The following is a 25616-nucleotide window of genomic DNA, read 5'->3' as shown; positions in this document are numbered from 1 at the left end:
CCCTCTTAACTTCTTCTCCCTCTGCTCTCCGCTTCTCCTCTCTCTCGACTCGACTCCAAAAGCCAAACGCAAACGACGACGACGACGACGACGACGAAAGAAAAGCCCGCTGCATCAGACAAAAAAAAAAAAAAAAAAAGATATCCATCCCCTCGCCTCTCTTTCCTCACGTTCCCTCTCACTACCACAGCCCAAACCGCACACTATCACCACAGCTCCCCCACGCCCTACATAAACGCCGGACTACCCGTGCGACTCCTCGTCGAGCCCCTATCCCTACTCCTAGCACCGTGCTGCTGTCCCACCACCTGTCGCGCACTCAACCACCTCTCAGCCAGGCGCTGGCCACCCGTGACATTGGCAAGCGACGCAGGCGTAGGGGTAGGAGCGCGATCATGATCCAGTGGATTCGGCCCAAAAGGCACAGTGGCTCCACCATGGCCGTTACCCAAGCGACTCAAGCTCCTGCGCTCCCTCAACGAGCCCGTCGACTGCGCATGCTGCTGGTGGTGGTCCGCCGGCATCGGCATCGGCATGGCGCCAAAGCCGCAGACGCCCGCGCTTCTTCCACTTGCACCTTCGTGGTGGAGGCTGTTGCGGCCCCGCCAACCATCATCACCTTCCTCACTCACGCCACCACCACGCTCCACACGCTCGGCGTCAAACGCGTCGATGCTCGCACTGGCACTGGCAGTCGCGCTAGCACCGGGGCCGCCGCCGTACGGACCGCGCATGATGAACGCCATGGTGTCACAACTGCCGCCACTGCCCATGGACAGTCTAGGGCCGCCAGGCGCAACGGTGCTCATGCTCGCGCTGGTGGGCGGAGGTTTGCGTCTGAGGCGGGCCGTCACCGACGACGACGAGCCGGGAGCGGCACTGTGGGACAGCTGCGGTCTGAACGACGGTCCAGAAGACGCATTATTTGCGCTCGCAAGTCCCATGTTGGCGTTCGAGTTTTGGGCCCTGAGATCAAACGCCGAGCGCGCGCGGCCGAAGCCGGTGGGCGTCGCATCTCCGTACTGCGACTTTGCGGGGGAGGCGGCGCCGGCAGAGGAGAGGGATGGTGACGGCGAGGCCGACGAGGCGAGCGCGGCGCGGAAGCGGAGGGGGTTGATATTCGTGGGCTTCGCTGGAGGGTGATTGAAGTTGGGCAAGGGGGGAGCAGGAGGCGGTGGAGTGGGAGGAGTTGGCGTGGCTCCAGCTCCAGCTCCAGACATCGAGCTCGACGTGCCTGTCGGAGGCGTGCCAGGCGCGGAGCACATGGTGGTCGTCGTCTCCTGCGCGCTAGTCGTGTAAGGCGCAAGGCTCGAGTGCGAGGTGCGCGGTCGAGGCTTTTGCGTCGTGGCAACCTTGGGAGAGATGTCTGACGGTTTGCCGCCAGCGACGGCTACATCACGCAGGCGAATCGGGCGGTTCTCTTTTGCATGCGTATGCAGAGAAGCCGCTTGATACTGCTCAGGGATGCTGGGCTGCAAAGGCTCGCGCGACTGTGATAAAGTCGGATTAGACGACTGGCGCGAGGCATGGAAGCTGTAGTTGCTGCTCGACTTGGTGCGCCAGCTGGTGCCGCTACTCTTGCGACCGGTCTGGATTATTGGAAAGCGGTCGTTCATTTGCGTCGACGGACTCTTCACCAGTTGGGGACGCTGCTGTGGCTTCAAGTCAAGATCTGGGAAAGGCGTCGCGCCGTTGGATAAGCGCACATCTGACTGCGACACGGCGCGAGGAGCAGGAGTTGAGCGTGATTTGGGGATCCAGCGGTGCCTATAGTCATCATCATCTTCGCTGATTTGAGCATGCTCGCGCCGATGGCCAGCCCCTGGCCTGAGCAGCCACTCCTCCGACATGCTGACGTCGACATCATCTGTAGGCTCAAAGTCGGCTACCTCCTTGCTGAGCCAGTCCTTCCAGTCGCGGCTCGTCTGAGCCGAGCGTTCTTTGCCGGCTTTCGATCTGTCGGGCGAGGAGCCAAGCGTGTAGCTTTTGGCCGAGTGGCTCGACACAATGACGGCAATACCCGGAGGACCATTGATTGTCGTCGTGCTTGCTTTGCGATCAGGCGAGTTGCCGGCAGAGTCTCGAGAATAAACGCTTGGTGAGACAATTGACGCCCTGAGCAGCTCTGCCGCGTCCATAGGCCTTTTGCTCGACGTACGCGGTGGTGTTGGAATCGTCTTGGTCGGACTGGGCGGAATGCTCGGTGTTAGCTGGTATGGATTTGCTGGAGCCATAGTCCTGTTCAAGTTTCCGGGGTAGGCATGGACTTGGCCATGTTCAAGAGGTGTCTGCCAACGGCTCTCGGCCAAATGCTGCCGCTTCATCAATTGCTCTTGCGTTGGCAGAGCCGCCTTGACGAGACGCTGCGGCTGACGAGTGCGACGAATGGCGAGTTCCGGCACTTCGGCCGCCGGATCTGACTCTTCTGGCTCGTGAGACTTTCGTGGTGGAGGTATACCGAGCGTCTCGTCATAAGTCGGGACTGGAGCCACTTCCGGTCTCTCCTTGGAGCGTGAGCGGAAACCACGCTCAGGGGTTACCGCGCGAATAGTGGCCTTGGTGGCACGGGTCAATCTCGAAGCCGTCGAGCTCATTCGGCTCTGAGAAGGTAGCAAGTCTCTCTCATTATTGGAGGTCGCAGGCTTGTCTGGGTGATGCAAGTCTGGATCAAGATTGCTGTCCAACCCAGCCTTCTCCAGCCTCGACTTGAGCGCCGAGTAAACGTCAAAAGTATCGAGCTCCCTGTTCCCAGGCTGAGGTGAAGCATGCAACGGTCTCCTGAAAGGGCTTTTGCCTAGAATAGACGAGCCACTCCGCTTCTTCGTCGACCCCGTTCCGTTTTCAGGAATGATGGACAGTCTTCTTGGGTCGCGAGAGGTGACGCTGCCAGGAGCCGAAGAGTTGGACCAGCTCGTGACACGAGACTTGCTGACGTCGTTGTCGGATCCTCCGCCGCTCGAATGATGGGACAGGGACAAAGACGCACCAGAAGCTGTCCGCTCATGCGAGGGCACTCTCACTTGACTGCGGTCTGACATGGAGTCAACGCGGTCCGTCGTAGCAGAGACTTCACGCTGAGACGTTGTAAATGAATCGCCATAGTAAGACCTCGAAGCCCTCACCTGCTGCACTGGCAGATTCGGCGCCTTTGGATTCGAGTTTTTGCGGAACACGCGCTTGAACTTGTTTCTGAAAGAGTTTGAAAACGACCTCTCCTTCTCAGGCTTCGCGGGACCGTCCGGTGGAGAGCCAGTCTGAAGTCCGGCGTCGATTGGAGGCGAAGTTGATTCATTGATAGCTTCCGTAAGAACCTGGTGTTTCTCCTTGTCCTGGCGCTTCTTGAATGGTGTCAGAATGAACGAAGGCCTCGTCTTCAACTTGCGGCTCTTGTGAAAGTCTTGCAAATACTTGTCCCGTGCGGTATTCACATCTTCCACACTCGACTTGCCGGCCTCGTTGGGATTGGCGCTTTCAGGGCTGAGGCCCGACTTCATCGGCGGCTGGTTTTCGAGGACACGTTGGCTGGTCGAACGGCGGAGGTCCATCGACGCATCATGGCGTCCTCCTCGAGGTGTCCCCAATCCAAGACTCCAAGAGCTATACATCGAACGAGACTTGCGGACCTCTTTCGGTGCCGGGGTCGCCGGTGTAGAGTTGTAAGGAACAGAGGGCATAAGAGGAGCCACACGCGAGGGCGGAGCAGGCGAAATTGGCATCCTAGGATCTGGTGCCAAAGAGAGTCGTGGAGCTGTGGGTGGAGGGTCACGAACAAGCGTATAACGCGGAGGGGGAGGTTCAACGATTTGCGGCGGCCGCAGGTTCTCGTCACTGACTCTGCGCAACTTTGGCGACGCTCGTCGCCTCGTGGCGCTGGCTTCGCCTGCTTGCCGGAGACTCGATGCTCTGGCGGGGAAGTGAGAGCCCTGGGATCCGCCGTGAGACCTTCGACTGGCGTTGCTGCGGTGCCTGCAGAGTTCCAGGTTTCGCTGCTCCTCCCTCATCCGCGCATGCTCCATTGCACAGGCTCGCTCGTATGCATGAACAGCGGCCGTCGTGGCTTGCTCGCGGACAATGAATGGATCAATGTTGTCGACTCTGGTGGAAGTCACTGGTGGCCAGCCTTTCGAGTAGGCCGACGAAGACGACTTTGCATGACGCAGGCGGGTCCCGGCGTCGCTGTTGGCTCGCGACAGCATCGGTGGTGCAATCGGTCTGTCGTCGAAAAGGGGACAAAGCTGTGATTTAGACGCTTCACTCGGTTGCGTCCAAGGGGCCAAGAATATCCAAATAGAGAATCAGGCAAATGATGTCCGGTCCAACGTGAGGGAGAACAGGAGACTGACTTCCTCGAGAGGAGGACGGAACGAGGCATGGCAGAATGAGACATGGCCTCTCCCTGATTCATCCGAATCAAGAAGTGAGTACATAGGGCGAGGTTGCCGTCGAGGATGGGCGAGACTGCCGCGATGCTCTCTCAGCGGCCATGACATGGAAGCGTGTATTGTGCGCAACGAGACTGCCATTTTAGAAAGCAATCCAAAGCGTTGTCTCTCCCCTGATCTCCACCATGATCCACGCTCTTTGAAAACTCGAAAAGATAGATTCAAAAACAGAACCCCTTCATGACCTACCAGCAAAACGAAGATCCCCGTACAACCCGACCCTCCCTGGAGTCCCTCCAGAAACCGAACCACGGCGGCCCGGGCCGACCACAAAGTCTATTTCGGCCAGCCAACGGGCAGCAGCACCGCCATCATCCGAATAATCCCTCCTTCTTTCTTTTTTCGCAGCAGTCCGCCTGGCCGACCGACCGACCGACCGCCATCGCCTTCCGGTCATGCTTTCCGCCAAGGCAATCCAGCAAGGTGCTGCGCGCGTGATGCAAAGTTGATGATAGGCGCCTTCCTCGCCCACCAACGCGTACCTCCCAATGTTGGCTGTGGCAAAGGCAAGTCCTGCCTTCCTGTGCTGCTCATCTATGATGTTGTGGCGAGGGTGTAGAGAATGGAAGGTAGGTCGCGTGCATCTTGTGCCTGAGGACAAACTGTCCCATGTCTCGTGGTCTCGTGCGCACCGTTGTAGCTCCGCTCTCAACCCACCCACCCAGACAATGGCATTTGCTTCTCTTCACCTGACCGACTCAAAAAAAAATAATGGACAAGGTGTGTATGCAGGCACGGCAGGTTGACCGTCCGTCCATTTTTTGACCGCCCAACTGCTTGGGCTGCAGCACGCAGGCGACCGAGTCATTCGGTCAGTCAGGTATCGAGGGTGGTCTAGCAGGCACTGTACTGTAGTTAGCTCTTGGTTGGTCGGTGAGGAGCAAAAGCAGAAGCAAAGAAGCACGAGACGGGCGACGACGCGAGAAGAAGCACCTGGGAGGCCGTCTTTGATTTGATTCATTGTCTTAAGCAACCGCCGCGGGAACGCCCGTGGGAGATGGGGAAAAAAACCAACCACCTCGACGCGACCTGACCGGACACCCACCCACCACCAGAGCACGTGCCGGCGTGCCTGAAGGCAATTTTGACTCCCTTGTCTCACTCTGCGCGCTTTTGGTTGGAATTGACTTTTTGTCGCTTACCTAGAGCTGGTGGCGGTCAGGTTGGAGAGGATGGTGGTGATGGCATTCAGAATACCTATGTAGCCATGATGTATGAAGCTTGAGCACATCCACAGATTACTGTTGAGAAAGGGTGCATACGCGCCGCGTCTATCCGTTCCTACGCAATGGAAAGCACCTTAATTCCGTCACACGTCGGCGATAAGGAACTCCTCCTCCAAAGTGCTGCAAGCAGTTCGACAACGTCAAGATAGACTTTGGCGCAGACACCTAACCAGATAACCACCATGCTCGACTCAAGAAGCCGCATGCGCAATCAATATCCACCATCAGGACAGCATACCGCGCGGGTTGACCGAGGATGTCGAGGAGCGATAGCACTATCCGGGGAGCGAGGCGGTGCGACACGGGCAACGATTGGACGCCGTCTTATCTGCGCTCATGCAGCTGCCAGAGCTTGCCACTGATGATCGACCAGCACATCATCATCCTACATGGATGTCACCACTTACGCGGGCCGTTAGAGTTTTGTCGTGACGGAGCAATGATGGGGGGACCACGAGATGAATGAGACTGGGCTTTTCTTGCAATTTCTACTTTCTATCCATAGTGTCAAAAAGCAATGTGCATTACATTGCCTGACCACAGTGAAAATCTGTGGAGGCGTTGCGTGCTACTACTGCCCTGTCTATGCTGCCAAAGAATGCCATGTACCTGTTCCAAAACCTGTGAACCCTTCTCCAGACCAAAAAAGAAAACCCAGTACCCAAAAACTTCTCTGTGCACCATGACCGTACCAGGGAATCACAACCCTTACATTATCCGTAGATCAATGTGGACTACCTTACTCCATGTGCGCCTTGCTCATGCGCTGCTTGAAGTCGGCAAAGAACTCCTCCATCTCGTCGGCGACAAAGTCCTCAAACTTTTCGGTGAGCTTCTCGAGCTTGGCCTGCACCTTCTTGGAGCCGGCCTTGGCCTTCTCGCCAATGACCTCAAACTCCTCCTCAACGTCCTCCATCGAAGGCAGAGAGACCTCGACCTTGTTGTCGGCGCGGTTGAGCTTGTAGCCACCCTCGGAAATGATGGACGAGTAGTTGGACTTTCCGCCACCGTTCCAGGCAAGGACCTGCATCTTGTTAGTTGAGCCGTGATTTCACTGGTCACAAAATTACTCACGTTGGTGGTATCGCTGGGGACGTCGGAGAGGGCGCCCTCAGTGGCGACGCTGATGAGCTGCTTCTTCAGCTTGGCGGGCGTAATTTCAGCAACCGAGTAAGCCGAGTCAGAGGCAGGCTGGAGAGAAAGGAAGTAGGCCAAAAGACCAGCAATGTGGGGAGAGGCCATCGAGGTACCCGAGATCTTGTTGGTAGCGTACTTGCTGCCGATCCAGGTGGAGAGAATGTTGAGACCAGGGGCAAAGATGTCGTTGCACTTTCCGTAGTTGGAGAAGTAAGCACGCTCGTCAGCAAGAGTCGAAGCACCGACAGTGACGGCCTTCTCGGCACCAGCAGGAGAGTAGCGGCATGAGTCGGCGTTGTCGTTACCGGCAGCGACAGCAAAGTGGATACCGGCATCGACGGCAGCGTTGACAGCAAGGTCAAGAGTGGTAGACTTGCCACCTCCCAAGCTCATGTTGGCGGCGGATCCCTTGAAGCCCTTCTTTCCCTTACCAGCCTTGGCGGCCTCAACATTGGCGGCGTGCTGCTCAGCGGCGTACTCAACACCCTTGACGACGTCGGACATGGTGCCGGAGCCGTTGGAGCGGAGAACCTTGACGGCGTAGACATTGGCCTTCTTGGCCACACCAAACTTCTTACCAGCGACAGTGCCGGAGCAGTGGGTGCCGTGACCGTTGCCATCCTCGTCAACATCGCCAGCGGGGATGGTCTTGCCCCAGTGAGCACGGCCTTCAAAGTCGACGTGCTCGGTGTTGGTGCCAGTGTCAATGACGTAGACGTCGACGCCCTCACCACCGTCCGCAGAGTATAGGTATTTGCTGAAGGTGCCGAAGCTCAGGCTCTCACGGTGAGAGATACGGGCAAGACCCCAGGGAGCGTTCTTCTCGAGCTCGTAGTCTTGGCTCTGGGTCTGGACAATGGAGTCCTTCTCAATGTACTCGACCTGGAAACGGGGCCGTCAGCATGGTGTGGTGAGACGCAATAGTGTCACGTGCTCAGGAGATGCGAGTCGTAGTAATGGAGGAGAGCTGCAGCTCTGGGGAGAATGCCGGGATGGTTGCAGTATGACCGAAAACGGCTTGCCCGTGTGGTTGGGCGGATATGACACTTACATCGGGATGTCTCCGGATCTGCTCAATGACCTCGTCGTCAAAGTGACCGGAGTAACCCAGCAGGCCACCGGCGACGTTGTAGGTGTGCTTGAGACCCTCAAAGAGATCGTTTGCAATGGGGAACTGCGAACGCTTGCGGAGCTCGGTCCTCTGGTTCTGGCTGGCAGTGTGGATGTCCTGGACCCAGGCGTGGTGGGCGGACGTGTCGGCGTGCTTGACGTGCTTCTTGAAGACGACAATGTACGAGTCTGGAATCTCTTGGGCGTTGACCGAGGAGATGACGGGAGCTGCGTCATTGTGGATGGAGCCGGCGTTGAAGACCGGGGAAGCTGCCGCGAGCAGCGGCAGCATCGTGAGGACGGCGGCGGCCTTCATGATGGGCCAAAAGAAGGGAGAATGAAGCGGGAGATGATTCGAAGATGGGGAGATGGAGAGCAAGCTGGTATGGAGAGGGGGAGAGGGATGGGGAGGAGTGGTGCTTGGATGGTGGATGGAGCTGGGGCGAGCTTTATCAAGAGCCGGCGGCGGCAAGGCGACGCTATCGGCGAGTGAGAGTCATGCGCCCAGCCTCTCCGCAGCTAGCGGCGCTGCCTTGTCCGACCCCCAAAGGCCAAGCACCCATTAGAGGGCGTTCCTCGCGCAACGGCATGGGGATGATGCGCGAGGATGGCGTCAGAGTGGATATGAGGAGCTACAGCTAGACATTGAGCTCACTGCTACATGTCTTGTTGTTTGTTTTCACGATGCCGACACCTCATGCTGGAGCTAAGCTTTGCTGCGCTGTACCTGCCTCAGCGCGTCAGCTAGGAAGAGCTCCTGCTCCTCCCGCGTCGAGTCTCTGAACGGAAATACAAGTGGCCGCACACGTGACAGCGCCCGCACCAGAACGCGCCCGGGACGAGGCTCCCGACGGCCATGACTTTTTGGGTGCCTGCTGTTGAAACGGGACCACAGGCATTTGATGTTTATCGCCTCCCGTCGTCAGCTCGACTTGAGATGGTGACCGTCAGGCACACGCCCTCCTCCGCCTGACACCTCCACCAAACTTGCTTTCTGTATTGCCTCTCTCGCTCTGCAAATCTACCGCACCCTATCGTCGTCCAAGCTCCACTCATCGACGCTCCGCCTCCGCCCCACGCGAGCTGTTCCCGGCCCAGCTCCACCTAACCCTCACTCTCTGACACGCTCCCACATGCGACGTTTCTCCCTCAGATGACCCTCTCCTCGCCCAATTCGACCCTCTACTGCTGCCACCGCGCCTCTGCAATGCTCGTCCTCCCACGCCCACGCCAACAACGAGGACCCTAGATTGCGCTGTGCTGGAGCAGCGCCATCATGCACCACCCGGCGGGCCCGCGCCTCCCTCCCGCATCCGCCTCCGTCACGCCTCGCGCCGCCAGCCCTGCCCTGAGGGAGCTAAATACCCTCGTCGACTCTCTTCTGGGTGCCCATCCGCAGAGCTCCACCTCTACCACGCTCAAATTCATACAAACACAATGTGACTGTCTGCGTAGGATACGCCAGCTCCTCATAGACTCGCCCGACTCGCGCCAGGTCAAGGATGCTTTTCGCCAGGCAAAAGGCTTCCACGCTCTCATCGCAACCTTGCGCTCAGTCTCGGGCTTCTACAATCCAGCCACCCTCTCAAAGGACGAGCAGACCGACTTCTTCGAGTTGCTCAAGGCTGCGTTGTCCGTTCTTTCAGATGCCCTCAATGATCACCCTGGAAACCGCAGGTTCTTCTCCAAGAGGGTCGAAGATGATGGCTGGAAATCCCTGGAACAATCCGTCGTGAGCACCGGCGTCGGCGGAGGCTATCAAGATGCCAGCGAGTTTGATCATGTGGGACAAGAGCAGCTTTTCGGCTGCCTCGTGGCTTTTGCGCTGGGCGAAGAGGACATGGCTCGCATATTCCGCGGCATAAGAGATGTTGTAGCATCAGCGTCCAGCGGTGTTGAACAGACCGAGCCCATCGGGGGTGACGTTGTCCACATTACGTCAGAAGATCCGTTGATCAGTGCTCTCCGGGAGCATTTGCATGGCTTCTTCGGCGGCAAAGAGATCCTCCAGAATGCAGACATTCTTCCCGTCATCGTCAGTCTGTGGTCCATGCTATTCCAGGATGGTTTGTCTGGCTCAAGAGCACCGCGGCTGTCCATCTCAGTCATTTTGGTCCTGGATCGTATCGTTGCGCTGTCCGAGTACAATAAGCTGGCTGCGCATGGGACGGGTATATTGAAGACGCTCCTGCGTTTAGTTTTCCAAAATGCTGAGCCCTCCGCCGAGCGGTCTCTTCTGAAAAGACTGGCCGAAAGCCTCATAAGCTATGGCATCAACGACCTCGAGGATGCGCGTCTCCTTTTCCGCGGCGCAGCCGAGTCTGAAGAAATGGCCGAGTTTCTTTTGGAAGCCATAAAACTTTCCAGACAGCCCCCATTTATTCAGCTTGACATGTCCTTGCATGGTTATGCCTCCATTGAGCTGCCGGAGCTCGGCCGGCCCTTCCCCCCTACCTCGCAACACGGCGGTTACACAATCAGCACTTGGATGCGCGTGGACAAGTACGACGACAACTACCATACTACAATTTTCGGCGCGTACGAGACCACTCAGACTTGCTTTGTCCTTGTGTATCTGGAGAAGGGCTCCCGTAATTTGATTCTACAAACCTCAGTGACTTCGTCGCGGCCGAGCATTCGCTTCAAGTCGACCGTGTTTCAAGAAGGTATATGGTACCATATCACTATAGTGCACAGGAGATCAAAGCACGTTGGCTTGTACGTCAATGGAGAGATTGCGGACCAAGCAAAATGCAACTTCCCTTCCAACCCTCCAAACCTCAACACCAGCGCAGACAGCTTCAACGCCTTCTCCCAGAATCGAATGGGATATACTCCCATCGAAGCCTTCATTGGCACACCACACGCGATTTGCTCTCTCATTGGGAGAAACGTCGTCACAACCAAGCTGTCACTAGCCTCCTTCCACTTGTTCCAGGAAGCGCTTTCGGACGAATTGATCGCCGTGTATCACAAGCTGGGACCGCGATATCACGGCAACTTTCAAGACTGCCTTGGTTCTTTCCTCACATATGGCGCCTCAGCCGATCTCAACCTCTACAATGAGGGCCTCCACCCTACCAAGGAGGAGAGATCTGAAATCCTGTCTGCCATGCGGCACAAAGCTGGCGCCATACTCCCAGAGTCCCGCATTCTCATGAGCATTGCTCCAACTTCGGTCATGGACGATGATGACAGAAACTTCATCGACGAGTCGCAGTTGGTCAAGTCATTATCCAAGTACGCCGGCAGGAATTTGAGAGAATATACCCGGAACCGCGGCCACGCCATCGCCATCAATGCTGCCGTGCCCTCTATCAACGACGCCCTTACCCAGCGAAGCGGTGTTGCCGTTCTCACAGGCGAGCCTGTTGTCGTTGTGCCTCAATCATTGGACAATGCAATCTGGAGAATAGGAGGTTGTGCTTCAATCGGCCTCAAGCTCATTGAGCGAGCTCGGACTAGAAATGCCCTCATCACTGCTGTGCAGATCATGTTTGAATCGGTTCATGACAACTGGCGGAACAGTGAAGCCATGGAAAGAGAGAATGGATTTGCCGTCCTAGCAGCCCTTTTGCGCGACAAGCTGGGTCTGGGCTCTATTTCTGGCAAATCTAGCGTGGCCTCGATCGAAGACGCTGACATTGAAAGCCTGTCTCATGACCTTCTCCAGGTCGTTCTGCGCTTCATTGGCTACGACGAGATCCAACCCTATGAGTCCAAGATTGTCAATCCTCTGGCTTACAGAGCTCTGTTGATAGACTTTGACCTTTGGAGACGATGTCCAGCTGATACACAAAAACTCTACTATCATCAATTTGAGGTTTTTGCAAAAGACTGCAAGCATCACGTTTTTAACGCCAAGCGATTGACCCGCATGAGTAAGCCTCACCTGCCATTGTTTTTACGGCCACTGACGACGACAGGAATCATCAAAAGGCTCCTCGATGCCCTCAAGGGCGAGACCTTTACGCATGACGTCTTTCCACACTTCATGAACGCCTTCAAATCGCTACTTCAATGCAGCGCCTCGTCTGACATCCTACGCTCAACGGCCTTGTTCATAACATATGCACTGCAGGAGAGCCGCACTTTGGCGAATCGACCTCTGCGTTCCCGGAGCAGCGTGAAACACATGTACAATGCTACACCTACCCTTTCGTCTGGTTCAAGCGCTTCTTCTGTTCCTGCCCCCTCGAAGAGCACGCCGCTGCCGACAGGCAAGTTGTCAAGACAAGAACTGGGAATCAAAGTTTTGGAAGCTTTCTCGGCATTCCTCTGCGATGATGCAAGTGCCATTGCCATTGGGAGATTCGCCAAAACTGTCACCAACAAGGTACGGGAGATGTCCGTGTTTCCAAGCACTACTGATTTGATCAAGTGGCTCGTTTACCTCCTGGCCGAAAATGACGCCCGCGTCATTGTCAACAGCTTTAGGATCCTCGCCCGACTGTTGGTCCTCCAAGGTCCACACTTTGTCAAGAAATTTACCAGGGATGGCGGCTTCACTAACCTCAAGCACCGCTTAAGAGCATGGTGGAACACGCCCGCAGTCTGGACAATCTGCTTTGCAATCCTCTTTGGCGTCGACGTGGGCAAAATCAACTTTGAGAGAGACTTCGATCTCTTCAACCTCATGGATTCCCTCTCCGTCAATGGTGGTCAGATTGCCATTTCTTACCCCGATATCTTTCCCGTCATGACAGCCATGTTGGAGACTGGTCTGCGGGAGATTGTTACACAACAAGAACCCAGTCCCAGGCCTGCAACGAGTCAGGGTGAGACTGAGGGTGGCTCCAAACAATCTGGGCCATTGACTGGAGGGTCGACGCGAAAGAGATCCATGTCGGTGGAGAATGAGCTTGCAGCGAGAGGTACGTGCACCGACTTTTCCAGAAAGAGCGTCTATTCTTACATGTCTCCAGAGCCAAAACAGCCATCTTCGCGGCAAAAGGTCTTGGACTACGCGGCGATGCTACACACCATCATCCAATTTCTGGCAGACGTGCACATGAAGTCGGCACACTTCCGAGAATATGCCATTGCTTCAAACTACATCCAGGATCTCATTTTCGTTCTCTACCCGGTCATTGTCACGTCGGATGGTGTCTCTGCCGAGACCGAACTGCATTCTCGCGGTTCCGCTCTGACTTTTGAAGGTCAGGATGTCCTGATCAATCCCCACTCGGCTACCGCGGAACAACCCTCTATCGTTCGAACCACGTCAATACAACCGCCTCGCAGCCCCAATGCGAGAAAGGCCACTCTGCGTCGCGGCAACTCCTTTATCCTGATTACCTCCGACAAGGCAAAATATCCTTCTGCGGCCGCTAGACTTCATGGAGTCATGTCGCCCAAAAAGTCTGCCTCTGTTGACCTGAGGGTGGGCAACGCTGTCGTCCAATCGCTTCTTGAGCTTGTCATTGGAGTCTTTTTGGATCAATTGCTACACAAGAAGGAATTTACCGGGTTTGGACTTTTCCTCAAAGTGCCACCAGGGTTCCAGGAGCATCAGGCATACTTTGAATCTTACGTGCTGCTCCACACAATGCACGCCATTACGAACGAGCTCCAACTTCGCCAGGAATTTCTCTCCGAGCCCAGAGTGCTCACAAATCTTGCACGGTACACACTTCACATGGCCGAGGCCATCTTCGAGGGTTGGTTCATGAATGGAGCAGAAGCCCTTTTGGATTTCATTGGGACTGTGTTGGATCACCTACATCGACCCGAAATTGCCAAGCACAAAGGTGTTCGACTCTGTACCCAGGCCATCGCTACGATCCGTACCGTCTTTTTCCGAGTCGCCCTGCTGAGGCTCTCTGAATTGGATGATCCTGAGTCAGAGGCAGAAGCCATTTCGTTTCTCCAAAAAATGACTTACTGGCAGACCATTATCCTTTCCCCCGAGAGCCTCGAGGGTAATTACTTGCGCCTAATTTGCTACCTCCTCTACGCAAAACTAGTCTCGTCTAATAGCCGGGTGCGTGCAGCAGCAGCAGATTTTTGGAGGCTCATGCTCGTGCAAAAGCCAGAGGAGACATCTCAGATTCTCAACCAATCCAACTCCAGTAGCGATCGCGAACTTTTTACGAGTTTCATGAAGCTGACAGAGATGGACAATGACGCATTCTTTGACTGGCTAGATAGCAATCGGTCGAATCTCGATAGCTTCTTCCTTGGCGCCATGTCCAAGACGTGGGAAGAGTTCGTAACGGACGAAAATCGCAAGACGGAAGAGAGCGCAAAGACTAGAGTCTCGAAGCGAAAAGAGCGCCTCCGACAATGGCAAGTGGAGGAATCAGCAGCGGATACCGTGTGGCATCGTCACGAAGTTTCGACCACGCACTGGAGGGCAAACATTTTTGCCGCTGAGCGCTTGAAGCACCAGAGGGCCTTGCAAGATCAACAGGACAACCTTGCGTTCCTAGCATCGGCATTGGAAAAGCTCGACCGCACCCTTCGCGCACCTTGTGAGCTTTTTGAGGAAGAAGTCGTGACGCAATGGCAATTGGACGAGACCGAAGGCCGAAACAGGATGAGGTTGAGAATCATCGCCGACAAGACCACTGGCAAAAACGAAGAATACCAGCCAAAACGCAGGGACACGGACTTCGTACCCAAGAACAAGCTCAGTCTGCTGACGAATGTTCCTCAAATCGACTCGCCTGAAACGGCTGGTCCCACACCTGCAAGCGCGCACCCAACCTCCAGCAACGGAGATGGCGGCAGAAACCGTTCGGTCAGCCAGTCATCAGCCGTCTCAAATGGTGATGACGACTTTGAAATGGTGGCCGATCCAAACGAGGGAGAAGACGGCTTTGAGGATAAGAACCGCAAAGTGATGCGATCTCTTCAACAAGGTGATCAGGTCCAGCACGTCTACAACGTGTCTCGCATTGTCGGCCTCGAGGCATGCGAAGGCCTGCTCATCTTGGGTAAAGACTCCTTGTACCTCTTGGATGACTTTTTCCAGCGTTCTGACGGAGAAATTATCCGTGTATGGCAGGCGCCGCAAGAGGAGCGGGACAATTATGTCCAGATGATTTCAGGAAAGGAGACTACCGAGAAGAGATCGAGGATGAATGGCGAGCAAAGCACTCGCCACTGGAAATGGTCCGAGGTCATCAGCATCTCGAAGAGACGGTTCCTGTTTCGCGATGTGGCCATCGAAATCTTCTTTACGGACGGTCGAAGCTACCTCCTCACCGCCATGGCACCAAAGCTCCGGGATGACTTGCATGCAAGGTTAATCTCAAGGGCCCCTCAAGTCACCAGTCCATCAGCTTTGCAGTCAGAGGATGCATGGCGACTCGAATCTTTGCGGACTCCGGAAGAAGCCCCGCCGACCATTACCTCTAAGTGGGTCAATGTGTTCAATCCAATGGCTACAAATCCCGCAACCAAAAAGTGGCTAAAGGGCGAGATTTCCAATTTTCACTACCTGATGCTGGTCAACACCATGGCTGGTAGGACTTTCAACGACCTCACGCAGTATCCCGTGTTTCCCTGGGTTCTCGCAGACTACACGAGCGAGGAGCTTGACCTGAATGATCCTAAGACCTTCAGAAATTTATCAAAGCCCATGGGTGCTCAAACGGCCTCAAGAGAAGCTGAGTTCAAGGAGCGCTACCAGACGTTTGCCGAGATGAGCGATGGCACCCACCCTGTCTTTCACTACGGCACGCACTATTCGTCGGCCATGATTGTGACTTCTTACCTCATTCGATTACAACCATTCGTCCAATCGTATCTGCTTCTGCAAGGCGGCAGCTTCGACCACGCAGACCGTCTGTTTGATTCGATTGAGCGAGCATGGAACTCGGCTTCACGAGACAACATGACCGATGTCCGAGAACTGACGCCCGAGTTCTTCTATCTGCCGGAGTTTCTCAAGAACATGAACGGGTACAATTTCGGCGTGAAGCAAGGCTCTGGAGAGAGGATTAACAATGTCGTGTTGCCTCCCTGGGCCAAAGGAGACCCCGAGATTTTCATTGCCAAGCATCGTGAGGCTTTGGAAAGCCCGTACGTCACGCAGAATCTGCACAAGTGGATCGACCTTGTCTTCGGATTCAAGCAGCAGGGAGACGCCGCTGTCGAGGCGACCAACGTCTTCCACTACCTCTCCTACCACGGGGCGAAGGACCTCGACTTGATAGATGATCCCGTTGAGCGATTGGCTACCATTGGCATCATCCACAACTTTGGCCAGACTCCTCACCAGGTGTTTCAGAAGGCACATCCTTCGCGTGGCGATCCGTCGAGATTAAGGAGACTGGACAGTGCTGCCGAGTCTCTCATTAGGCTACCGATGACTCTGCTCGATTCCCGGGAGCGTGTCGCCAGCTTAACACACCACCCCAAACAAGACCGCATCCTGTGCTCTGCGGCGCTAAGGATCAATGTCCCGCCTGTCTATGATCGCTACATGGAATGGGGCTTCACCGACGGCAGTGTCCGCTTCTATTCAACAGACAGCAAGCGCTTGATTGGGCTCTGGGAGCATCTCCACCAGGGACAAATATCCTGCGCTACCTTTGTCGATGGCAAGACCCTCATCACCGCCGGCAGCGATTGCACTGTTGCTGTGTGGAACGTCATCTCGCACTCCAAGACCGTCGACCTCGTTCCAAAGGTCTGCTTCTTTGGCCATCGGAAACCGGTCAACGTCATTGCCACCTCCCGCGCCTTTAGCACATTTTTGTCTGCCGACTCGAGCGGTCGAGTTTGTCTGTGGGACTTGAATCGAGCCGAGTTTGTCCGTCATGTCGGCGGCGGCGACAGGCCGATTCAGTGTGCGCGCATCAACAATGTCAACGGACATGTCGCCCTCTGCTCAGGTTCCAAAGTGCTATTGTACACGCTCAACGGGCGACTTTTGCTCGAGCAGGATGTCTGCGACACCGGCGATGCGGAGGACATTGTGCATTCGTGCGCATTTTACGAAGGTGTAGGCAACGAATGGCTGGAGAGGGAATTGCTCTTTACAGGGCATCGGAGGGGCCTTGTAAACGTAAGTGTCGTCGCTGCTTGCTCTGACCTTCGAGATGCTAATGAAATCAGATTTGGTCCGTCACCTTCGACGGCGACGGGCTATGGTCGCTCAAGCTGGTCAAGCGCCTCAACCACATCGATTCGACGCGCGAGGACGGCATCAACATCAGCGCACCCATTACCTACGTCCTCCCCATGGCGCAAATGGCCTACACGGGCGACGACGACGGCAAAGTTGTAAGTTGGCAAGAAAATCATGATCATCTCCTTCCGCATGTTCATGACCCCGTGTAATCAATCCCTCGATTCCTTCCCCCGCTTCCCTTTTGGCGCTCGTCGGCGTGGATAAAAAGTTTCCTTTCCCTGCTCTATTCTCCTTGGAAAACACAGGTGTTTGGGACATTGGCGTTCTTGGCTTTTTGTCTGCTCTCTTGCGATTTTTTCATTGTGTAGTACTGCGCACCCTCCCCCCTTTCAAAAGCGTTCAATCTGTCGAAAGCGTTATACTAAAGACCGATTCTTGCTTAGTATGAGTGGGATTGCGTGCAGCGGGCCTGAGAGGCGTAAAGAGCATCAACAGCAGTAGCGAAAGCAGCAACGCCAGAGTCTACATCGACAACACGATACAGCCCTGTCCGATCCGGTCTTGAAGCGACACAGCAGCCTTCCTGCCGTAGGGTTTCGGGGAGCAATACGACATCTCGCCGCCCCCCATAGCTCGTTCTTAACCTCCTCTACGCCTGCACCTCCCTCGACCATTTGCTCCTTCAGACCCACGCTGTCGATGTCGGGATACTGGCTGTTCGCTGCTCGCTGCGACTGGACTGGACTGAATTGTGTTGGGCTGTCGAACTGGCTGTATTGCTGCCACGGAAAAGGGAGCGAACAAGTAAATCCTGTCACATCATTGGTTCGCTGTTTATGGCGCCACCTCCCATGCGACGGTGGCTGTCGTTGTACTCGAGCGCCGCAGTTGTGATCTTGGTTCAATGGGGGCAGCTCGTCTTGGTCCGTTGGCTGGTGGCGACTGCGCTTCGCCTCTTGGAGCGAGTCGGGTGGGCTTTGGCTGTGGCTGTGGCTTTGCGCCGAATAAAAAACTAGCTGTTTAGGTAGGCAGACAGGCAGGCGTCCGTCGGGTATTCATATTCTTTTGAACTGCTGGGTCTGTAAGGTGCGGTGGTGTGGTGTGTGATGACTCCCTAGTTGCTGTGAGAGTTGCTTGAGGTGGAAGAGTTGGAGCTGTCTCCACGCTGATGTAGATGGTGAAGAGAGAGTGGAGTGAGCAGTTGATTGACCGCCGTCATGGTCACCGGTACGCTGCGTCTGCGGCTGATAATTCCCTTGTGCTGCTCTGTGGATGACAGATAGGCAGGCGGGTAGGCGACTGGCTGTCTGGCTGGTGGGTGAGGTGAGCAACTTGACCCGGTACTGCATGCCTCTTCTGGCGGCACCTTACTCCTTCCACAACTGCCTTGCTCTAGATGAACGCCTTAGAAGATTCCACTCTTTGTGCTCTGCCCGACTGTCTCACATGGTCTGCTGATTCTGGCACATTCAGGCAGAGATCTCTCTGTTTTGCTCCCATAGATATACGCGCCTTACGCGCCTGATCAATCAATCCAAAACTTGATTCTCGCCTCATCACCAGAGCGACACGACAAGTAGAAGACGAAAGGAGTCTGCTACCCAAGCATCACAATGTCGTCGCCCCTCGAGCAGCTTGACGCCATGGAAGCCGCATTCTACGAGTTGCTAGAGATGTACGACGCTTTGGAAGCCGAGAATGCTGCCATGGTGAAATCCATTGAGGAAATCGGGCATGACCTCGAAGCCATTGTTGGCCAGCTGAATGAACTCCTCCGCGCAAAGACGGCTGCCACGTCCCCTCGCCGTGCTGCGCCAGGAGATGGAGACGAGAAGCTCCAGAACGGAGAAGAGGAGCTCAAGACCAGCTGAACAACATATTCTTTCTGCGCACACTGACTCGACCGTGCCTTCCTCTTTTTGTCTCGGCTGACTGAACAAGATCTTCTTTCTGGCGCACACTCGGTTGACCGTCCCTTCCTCTTTTCGTCTTCGGCCAAAGCATGTTAGGCGCAACCCTGCTGCTTCCTCCTTCCTACCTTCGTGCCTCCAACTTTTCCACCCCACCCCACAACTCGATAACCGCTCCAACCATTTCACCCATACTGTCGCCTTTCACCGCCTTCACTTATTCAATATGGCAATGCCGCCGGGACTGAAAGAGGCTCGCGCCAAGTATCGAGCAGCACAGAAGAAGTTCCCAAACAATCCCGAGATGTGGGTGCGTCGAACGCAATCAATGATCTTACAATCGAGGAAACAACTGGCTGACCAATGGGACAGCCAGAGAAACCTCACGGCAAAGGCATGCCCAAGTGGCTCCGTCGGAAGCTGGACCGAAAGAGAGAGGACAAGGCGAAGATGGCGCGCAAGTACGTGGAAACTTGGCAGGAGGGGACTGGCCTCGATTGATTCGTTGCTAATTGTGTCTCCAGGGCCGACGGTACCGCGATAAAGGCTGAAAACAACGACACCATCCCCAAGGCACGATACGACCACGACGAAGACGCTCGCTTCATCATCAAGGCAGAGTCTCCTAGCGACGACGAGGCTGAGTGGTCTGACGACAGCGACGAGGGCGTGCGCGTGAAGACTGAAGAGCAGGACGGCGATGACAATGACGGTGGTGGAGCGGACATCAAGAAAGAAGACGGCGGCTTCGTCTCGCGCGCAGAACCTGGTGCGGACCGCGTGTAGCATACCAATCTGGTTCACCGTCCGCGCGCACAAAACGAGGCGGTGCAAGCCAATCAATCCACCCAAATCGCCGTGGAGCAAATGAAGCTTTCCTACCGTCCGCGCCCGGATCCCTCTGGGTGAGAGGTCGAACTTCAATGCGAGACATCTGCAGTAGCTTCCTGTAGTTAGATACATTCGCAGGGGTTTGCCGGGACTTCAAAGCCCCAAATCAATCATTCTATTGATCAAGCAACATCGTATAGTGAAGAAGGATTTTGAGGAGGCTGACGCGAACCAGAGTGCTTTCTTTTGGCCATCATTATGACTGGCCGGTAGACGACTGGGCAATGTTTTGCATCCGAGACATCTGTAGGCTTGAATCAGTAATCTGCCATGTACTCTTGCGGGAGGCATCTAGAAGGAGAACCCGCTGCAGAAGCCTACCTCCTATCGGATAGTTCTCACCGGGTCAGTCGTCCGTGTCGTTGCCTTTTGGTCGAACCTTGGTCTGCCCCGGTACGTCGAGACGTGCTTGGGACACATGAGGAATACCAATATGACGGCGCATAGGTCTGAGCTGCGCCGTAGCTCCTGCTCGTTTTCCTTTTATCAGACATCGTGATCGGTGGTCGGCCGTTGGGAGCGCTTTCAACTGACGATGGACTGACTTTTGAGGTTTGCAATTGCACTTTTTTCGCGAAATCTCCATCCTGTCAACTATTCAAACATCATTCTCTTCCTGTTCCAATCCTTCCCCCTCGATCTTCCCCGCCTCCATCACGCCTCCAAAACCTCTCAAGCACCCTTAAAACCCACCAATCGACCTCTTTCACATTCCTCTCTCACCCACTTCGTATGCTCTCATTTCATAAACTAACATAACATCTCGACATTCCATCAATGGCTGCTTGGCCGAGTGGTTATGGCGCTAGTTTCAGGACATCTGAACAGAGTTCCGAATTAAGGAACCAACTTACTAGTTGGGTTACCCTTCGTGAGTTCGAGTCTCACAGCAGTCAACATTATTCTTTTGTCTTTTTGGCTGGGTAGTGTGTGTGGTGGAGTTGATGGGGGGCTGTGTGGTGTTGAAAATTTTTGAGGGGGGGTCCGGGTGGGGACGTGCGGGCGGGATGGTGGGGCGGAGAGGGGCGGATACAAGTGATGCGCGGGACAGGGTGGGACAGGACATGGGCTTGGCACGGCGGGCGGGGACGTGCTGGCGACGCGTTTGTTCTCCCGTCGATTTTTTCTCTCTTCATCTAATGCGAGGAATTTGGATTCCCCTCGAGTCGACTTCTCGAATACAGAAACTTTTTTCAAGCCAACAAACCCCTTGAACTTATCTACCCCTGAAACATCATCACGAATCCAAGATGCAGTCTCAACACCGCAGCAACAAGGTCTATTCCATAAAACTACAAGAGAGATATGCCAACAAGCCACAAAAAGGAGTGTACGAAAGGAAATCGCAAACGCTGCCATACCATCCACCGCCTGTCCCGTTACTTGCCCCTAAAGTGTATACATGTATTCGATAATATACACCACCATCTGTCCAGCAGCAGCGTCACCCCCGGCATATGTACGTTGGTGGGCAGCGCTCGCCCAGCAAGCCTGGCCCTCACTGATGATCCGCCAAACCAACCCTTTTCCGGCGCAACGGCAACGTGTCGATGCCCTCGCAGCGCTGCTTAGTACCCGCTGCTCAACCCGCTGAGCCCACTGGATCCCAGACCGGAGCCCAAGCTCGAGCCGCCGAGGCTGGAGCCGAGTCCGCTGCCACTTCCCAGGCTGCTCAAGCTGCCAAACGGCGAGGTGCCGCTGGAACCGCCCAGGGAGCCAAAGCTCGGCGTCGAGAGGGAGCCCAGACTGCCGGTGCCGGAACCGAGACTGCCCAAGCCGCCCAGGCTGCTGAACTGCGGGTCGCGGGCTTCGAGCGTCGACGTGCCGATGCCGCTTCCAGAGGAACCACTGAGAGAAGGGAGACCACTGGTGAGTCCACCAAGACCACTGCCGGTACCAGAACCACCAAGCGACGGGAGACCGCTGGTGAGACCACCGAGACCGCCTCCAGTGCTCGATCCAAGACCCGATGGGAGGGCGCTGGTCAGACCGCCGAGGCCGCTGCCAGTGCCGCTGGGCAGGCTGAATTGGGGGTCGCGCGCCTCGAGCGTCGTTGCGGTGGCCTCCAGGCCGACGAGCTCACGCCTGGAGCTCGAGCCGACGGCATTCTTGATGAAGGTTGCCGCCGTGCCCGTGTCGGCGCTGTAGCCCAAGTGGCCGGATGTGCTGGCCGATGTGTCGCCCCCGGAGGAGACACCGGAGGAGCTACCGCCCAGGCTGGTGCCGCAGACGGAGTCGCCCTGTTTGTCAACGTGTTAGCAAGGCCGCCATATGCGAAGAGCGAGAACGTATGCAAGAAGAGGAGAGCGCGGTCCTACCGAAGCGCAAAAAGTCTTAAACTTGGAGGCCGAAATGCCATCCAGCTTCTGGCTCTTGAACGGATCGCCAAAGGTGACGGCACACGCAACGCTCGAAGTCTTGCTGCCCAGCTTGGTCGCCGTGTGGTGGACCAGCATGGCGCCCTGGCTGTAGCCCGTTAGGATGAGCTTCGTGTCCGGGCACTTGGAGAGCCACGAGTTGGCCAGGTTGGTCATGGCCGTCGTGCCCGCGCCGCCCGTGCCCATGCTCTCCGACATGATGCCTGCCGCGTCGGCCGCATACTGGACGCCCTGTTTGGTTTGGTGTGTTAGTGTCTGGATTGCTTGGGGGGTTGGAGTGGAGTAGGTTTGAACACTTACCTCGACGTTGACGTTGTTTTCTCCCAGAGCCGACTTGACCTTGGTGGACAGCGACGGTCCGACGACGGAGCCCATGGTGCCCATTTCCGTGGTACCACGAGCAAAGAGCAAGGTATAGCTCTTGCAGTCGGAGGCACTTGCAGCCGGGACGGGCGCGGCGACAGAGAGAGCCGCGTAGAGAGCGGTAGAAAGGACTGCGGTCTTCATGGTTGGTTTTCTAAGAAGAGATGTCCAAGGAAGGCGTGGTATTTCTTGCAGGGGCAAATTCGAAGGACAGGCGAGTAAAGATCGCGGAGCAGCTCTCAGAGCGTGCAAACGAATGAAGCAAGACCGAACGACCGAGCGAAAGGCAGAGGCAAAGGAGTGCTGCTGCTGTACTGCTGTTGATGCTGATGTCCCCCAAAGCACACCGTCTCCATCTCTCTTCTTATACCATCTCTTAACCGTTCTCTAAACCAGCCTGCAGTAGCACCCTCGGCACCGAATGTCCCAAAAGACATTCTACTGGTCCACACCACGACTTTCAGGACAACCATCCAACCACACCACCTGGATCAGACCTTTTCTCAAGTAAGTTGAGCGTGGCTTCGAGACGGTTGCACAGAGGCAAGGCATACAGGCCCTCAGTCCACATCGTCGCCGTCACCACCCTCTCTAGTCCCCTCTCATGCTGTATCGTATTCGGTGCTGAGCTCGCATCATGTTTCTTTTTCTCAGCCGTTAGGATGTGCCATCGCCACGCTATATCTTCGACGCACGTGGCGGTCCCGCGTCGGTGTGCCTAAACGCCATCGCGGGCGCGTGCGTAGTTGCCGCGCAGCCACAAGGCGCTCGCTAGCCCGATACATGTACGATGCGGGGTACCTGCGTCGGTAGCGGCCTTCTGGAAGGATTTCGATGATGTTGCGGCTGCGGCTGGAGCTTCGTGATGTGAGACAGGGGCCAGCCCTTTTTCTCCTTGAGCGCTGAGACATGCATGCATCGAAGCTTCGTTGAAGCTTAGGAGTTGTTTTTGGATGAATGGTTAGAGAAAAAGTAGGCGATAGAGATGGTGATGTTTTGGTGTGTCTGATGTGAGTGGTGCACCTAGGAATGATGCGAGTGGTTCGACTCACTGCGTGTGATATCTTGATCTGGTTAGCAAAAGCCCTCGACCGTGTCCAATGGATCGCGTTGGAGTACGTGCTTGTTCACGCCCTCAAAAGACGGACACTGCAGCAAAGGAAAAGAGTGGATATGAGAGGAGAAAAATCGCGTAATATGTACAAGTGTTACAAATTCAGCCTTCGTTCAAGACCTTGCCACGTGCGGCCAGAGCCGACAGTTCGTAAACAATTTGAGACAAAAGAAAACGTCGTTTAGAGCTTGCCACCGTACTCCTGGGGCACCTTGGCGGCGTCGCTCTGCTTAGCGACGCCAACGATGCCACCGTCCTTGGGCTTGGGGGCGTCAAGCGGCTGGTCCAAGTTCAGGCGCTTGCGGGTCGAGTAAGTGGCGATGCTGCCGTCAGGGTCGGCCTCGGTGATGAGCTCCTTGCGGCGCGTGTCGACCAGCAGCCTGATCAGGTCAGGGCGCATGTAGTGGCCACCAAAGTCGGCAAGCACCTTGGTGAGATGAGTCTCGTTGAGGTCAATCTGGACTGCGTCAGTTGCTGGCCTGTGCTGAAATCGTGGGCCCTACTCACGTCGACAAACATCAGACCGTCAAAGTCCTTGTCAGGCTTAGCGACAAGAGTACCGTCGGGCTTGTAGATACGGGCGTGGCCGTTGTATGTCGAGGGGTCAGTCTCGGGCTCAACACCCTCGGGGGTGTTCTTCTTGAGACCCTCGACAGAGAGACGCTGGAAAGGAGCCAAGGTCCAAGTGCCAGTCTCAATGGCGTAGGCAGGAGTCACAAGGTCGGAAGCCGGGTCGGCGACGTTGGTGGCAGGGTCAGGGTACTTCAAGGTCTCCTTGCCGGGGTAGATAGGCCAGGCAGCGATGCTAAGGACTGTTAGTGATGGCCAAACAAACCTTGCTGGGAAACTCACTGGATCTGCTCGCCCTCGGCAACGTTCATGGACTTGAGGAAGGGGTTCATGTTCTCCCAGCAGTTGAGCTGACCAAGACGTCCAATGTCCGTCTCCGTGACCGACTTGAAAGTGTCACCGGAGCCGTCACCGTAGACAAGCTTCTCGACGTGGGTAGGCTTAATCTTGCGGCGGTGGTTGAGGACCTCACCAGTAGGGGAGATCAGGACCTGAGCCAGGTAGAGGGTAGCGTGGTCAATCTCAGAGAAACCCATCGAGACGTAGCTGTATGCAATTAGCTTCGCAGGCTGCAATGCCGGAACGGTGCATACATGGAGTTGTCCCTGGCAGCGCGGCGGATGCGCCTCATCTCCTCAGAGTCGACAGCCAAGCTGTTCTCGCGGTACTTCTTGAGCATGGGGAGGGACTGCTGGTAGGTGACTTTCCACATCCAGTAAGGGTAGCCAGGCATCCCTTGAAAAGGTTAGAGGCCGTCGATCAAAGATGTACACAGATACATACAAACTTCGGGGAAGGCAACCAGCTTGCAGCCAGCAGCACCAGCTTCATTGATGAAGCTGATGGTCTTCTGGACACCGCCCTCGAGGTCGAACCAGGCGGGCTCGGAGGTGACCTGAGTGATTGTTAGCGTTTTTGCATAGGATGCGTGAGGGATCTCATCTTACCGCGGCGGCCTTGTACTTGGTGATGTTGGCAGGCATCTTGATTGTTTGGTAGAGTGTTTAGAAACTGAATGTGTTGGATCTGTTGCTGGTGGAGAGGAAGAGCTGGATCTGTCTAAGTCTTAAATAGACTTTTGAACTTGTGCTTGAATAAGTCCTCCCAGGCAAAATGCACCTTGTCGTCCGAGCCTGCCCGAACAAAGGCATCTTGCAGGCCGAATAGTTTGCCAACTGTCGAGGCCTTTCCATCACACAAGATGTACAGTGGGGAGTGGAATGATGTTTGGCAGCATGTGGCCAATGGGAAGGATCGATAAGCTCTAGATTGCGTGCGGAGAGCCGATAGTAGGACCCTTGGACGGAGCAGTCAGTCGAGTCTACCATCATGCCGATATTGCCAAAAGCGTTCATCGGGAGATGTGCCGGCGGGTTGCCGTTGAGCGCCAGAA

General features: G+C 55.6%; 5 protein-coding genes and 1 non-coding gene across 6 annotated transcripts; 2 read left to right on the top strand and 4 right to left on the bottom strand.

Moving 5' to 3' along the window:
* Window positions 1-227: 227 nt before the first annotated feature.
* On the bottom strand, window positions 228-4500 carry BKA78DRAFT_360734 (uncharacterized protein; the record flags this gene model as incomplete). The annotated part of the gene is made up of 1 exon (XM_066892424.1): window positions 228-4500. The coding sequence occupies exon 1, from the start codon at window positions 4194-4196 to the stop codon at window positions 228-230; it is 3969 nt and encodes a 1322-aa protein (XP_066740495.1). The 5' UTR covers window positions 4197-4500.
* Window positions 4501-6049: 1549 nt separating this feature from the next.
* On the bottom strand, window positions 6050-8335 carry BKA78DRAFT_323474 (serine protease). The gene is made up of 3 exons (XM_066889210.1): window positions 7857-8335; window positions 6743-7687; window positions 6050-6692 (listed from the first exon to the last, which is right to left on the bottom strand). Exons 1-3 carry the CDS (start codon window positions 8229-8231, stop codon window positions 6408-6410), a joined length of 1605 nt encoding a protein of 534 aa, XP_066740494.1. The 5' UTR covers window positions 8232-8335; the 3' UTR covers window positions 6050-6407.
* Window positions 8336-9191: 856 nt separating this feature from the next.
* BKA78DRAFT_257012 (uncharacterized protein) lies at window positions 9192-17206 on the top strand (the record flags this gene model as incomplete). Its single annotated transcript, XM_066885146.1, has 5 exons — window positions 9192-11796; window positions 11842-12251; window positions 12297-12789; window positions 12841-16931; window positions 16982-17206. 5 exons carry the CDS (start codon window positions 9192-9194, stop codon window positions 17204-17206), a joined length of 7824 nt encoding a protein of 2607 aa, XP_066740493.1.
* Window positions 17207-20577: 3371 nt separating this feature from the next.
* On the top strand, window positions 20578-20694 carry BKA78DRAFT_t164. Its single transcript has one exon. It is a non-coding gene; the product is annotated as a tRNA-Leu (tRNA).
* A 370-nt stretch (window positions 20695-21064) lies between these two features.
* On the bottom strand, window positions 21065-22927 carry BKA78DRAFT_382608 (cutinase-domain-containing protein). Its single transcript, XM_066893039.1, has 3 exons — window positions 22477-22927; window positions 22117-22407; window positions 21065-22038 (listed from the first exon to the last, which is right to left on the bottom strand). Exons 1-3 carry the CDS (start codon window positions 22681-22683, stop codon window positions 21367-21369), a joined length of 1170 nt encoding a protein of 389 aa, XP_066740492.1. The 5' UTR covers window positions 22684-22927; the 3' UTR covers window positions 21065-21366.
* A 583-nt stretch (window positions 22928-23510) lies between these two features.
* BKA78DRAFT_272342 (cyanide hydratase) lies at window positions 23511-25304 on the bottom strand. The gene is made up of 6 exons (XM_066885529.1): window positions 25171-25304; window positions 25007-25118; window positions 24817-24958; window positions 24506-24769; window positions 24161-24458; window positions 23511-24110 (listed from the first exon to the last, which is right to left on the bottom strand). Exons 1-6 carry the CDS (start codon window positions 25204-25206, stop codon window positions 23835-23837), a joined length of 1128 nt encoding a protein of 375 aa, XP_066740491.1. The 5' UTR covers window positions 25207-25304; the 3' UTR covers window positions 23511-23834.
* Between the last annotated feature and the right edge of the window lie 312 nt (window positions 25305-25616).

Source organism: Phyllosticta capitalensis (genome assembly GCF_038381095.1).
Source record: "Phyllosticta capitalensis strain CBS 128856 chromosome Unknown BKA78scaffold_10, whole genome shotgun sequence".
In the NCBI taxonomy this organism is placed as follows: domain Eukaryota; kingdom Fungi; phylum Ascomycota; class Dothideomycetes; order Botryosphaeriales; family Phyllostictaceae; genus Phyllosticta; species Phyllosticta capitalensis.
The sequence above is the reverse complement of the archived record's forward strand: the minus strand, read 5'-3'. Positions and strand labels throughout refer to the sequence as shown.

Excerpts from the sequence above, each read along its gene's own strand:
- BKA78DRAFT_323474 (XM_066889210.1), bottom strand. The coding sequence starts at position 8,231 with ATGAAGGCCGCCGCCGTCCTCACGATGCTGCCGCTGCTCGCGGCAGCT. Across the intron at positions 7,688-7,856 it reads AGATCCGGAGACATCCCGAT|GTCGAGTACATTGAGAAGGA; the intron begins GTAAGTGTCATA and ends CCCCGTTTCCAG. Across the intron at positions 6,693-6,742 it reads TCCCCAGCGATACCACCAAC|GTCCTTGCCTGGAACGGTGG; the intron begins GTGAGTAATTTT and ends AACAAGATGCAG.
- BKA78DRAFT_382608 (XM_066893039.1), bottom strand. The coding sequence starts at position 22,683 with ATGAAGACCGCAGTCCTTTCTACCGCTCTCTACGCGGCTCTCTCTGTC. Across the intron at positions 22,408-22,476 it reads AAAACAACGTCAACGTCGAG|GGCGTCCAGTATGCGGCCGA; the intron begins GTAAGTGTTCAA and ends CAAACCAAACAG. Across the intron at positions 22,039-22,116 it reads TTAAGACTTTTTGCGCTTCG|GGCGACTCCGTCTGCGGCAC; the intron begins GTAGGACCGCGC and ends GTTGACAAACAG.
- BKA78DRAFT_272342 (XM_066885529.1), bottom strand. The coding sequence starts at position 25,206 with ATGCCTGCCAACATCACCAAGTACAAGGCCGCCGCG. Across the intron at positions 25,119-25,170 it reads CCAAGTACAAGGCCGCCGCG|GTCACCTCCGAGCCCGCCTG; the intron begins GTAAGATGAGAT and ends ACAATCACTCAG. Across the intron at positions 24,111-24,160 it reads ACGGTCTGATGTTTGTCGAC|ATTGACCTCAACGAGACTCA; the intron begins GTGAGTAGGGCC and ends GACGCAGTCCAG.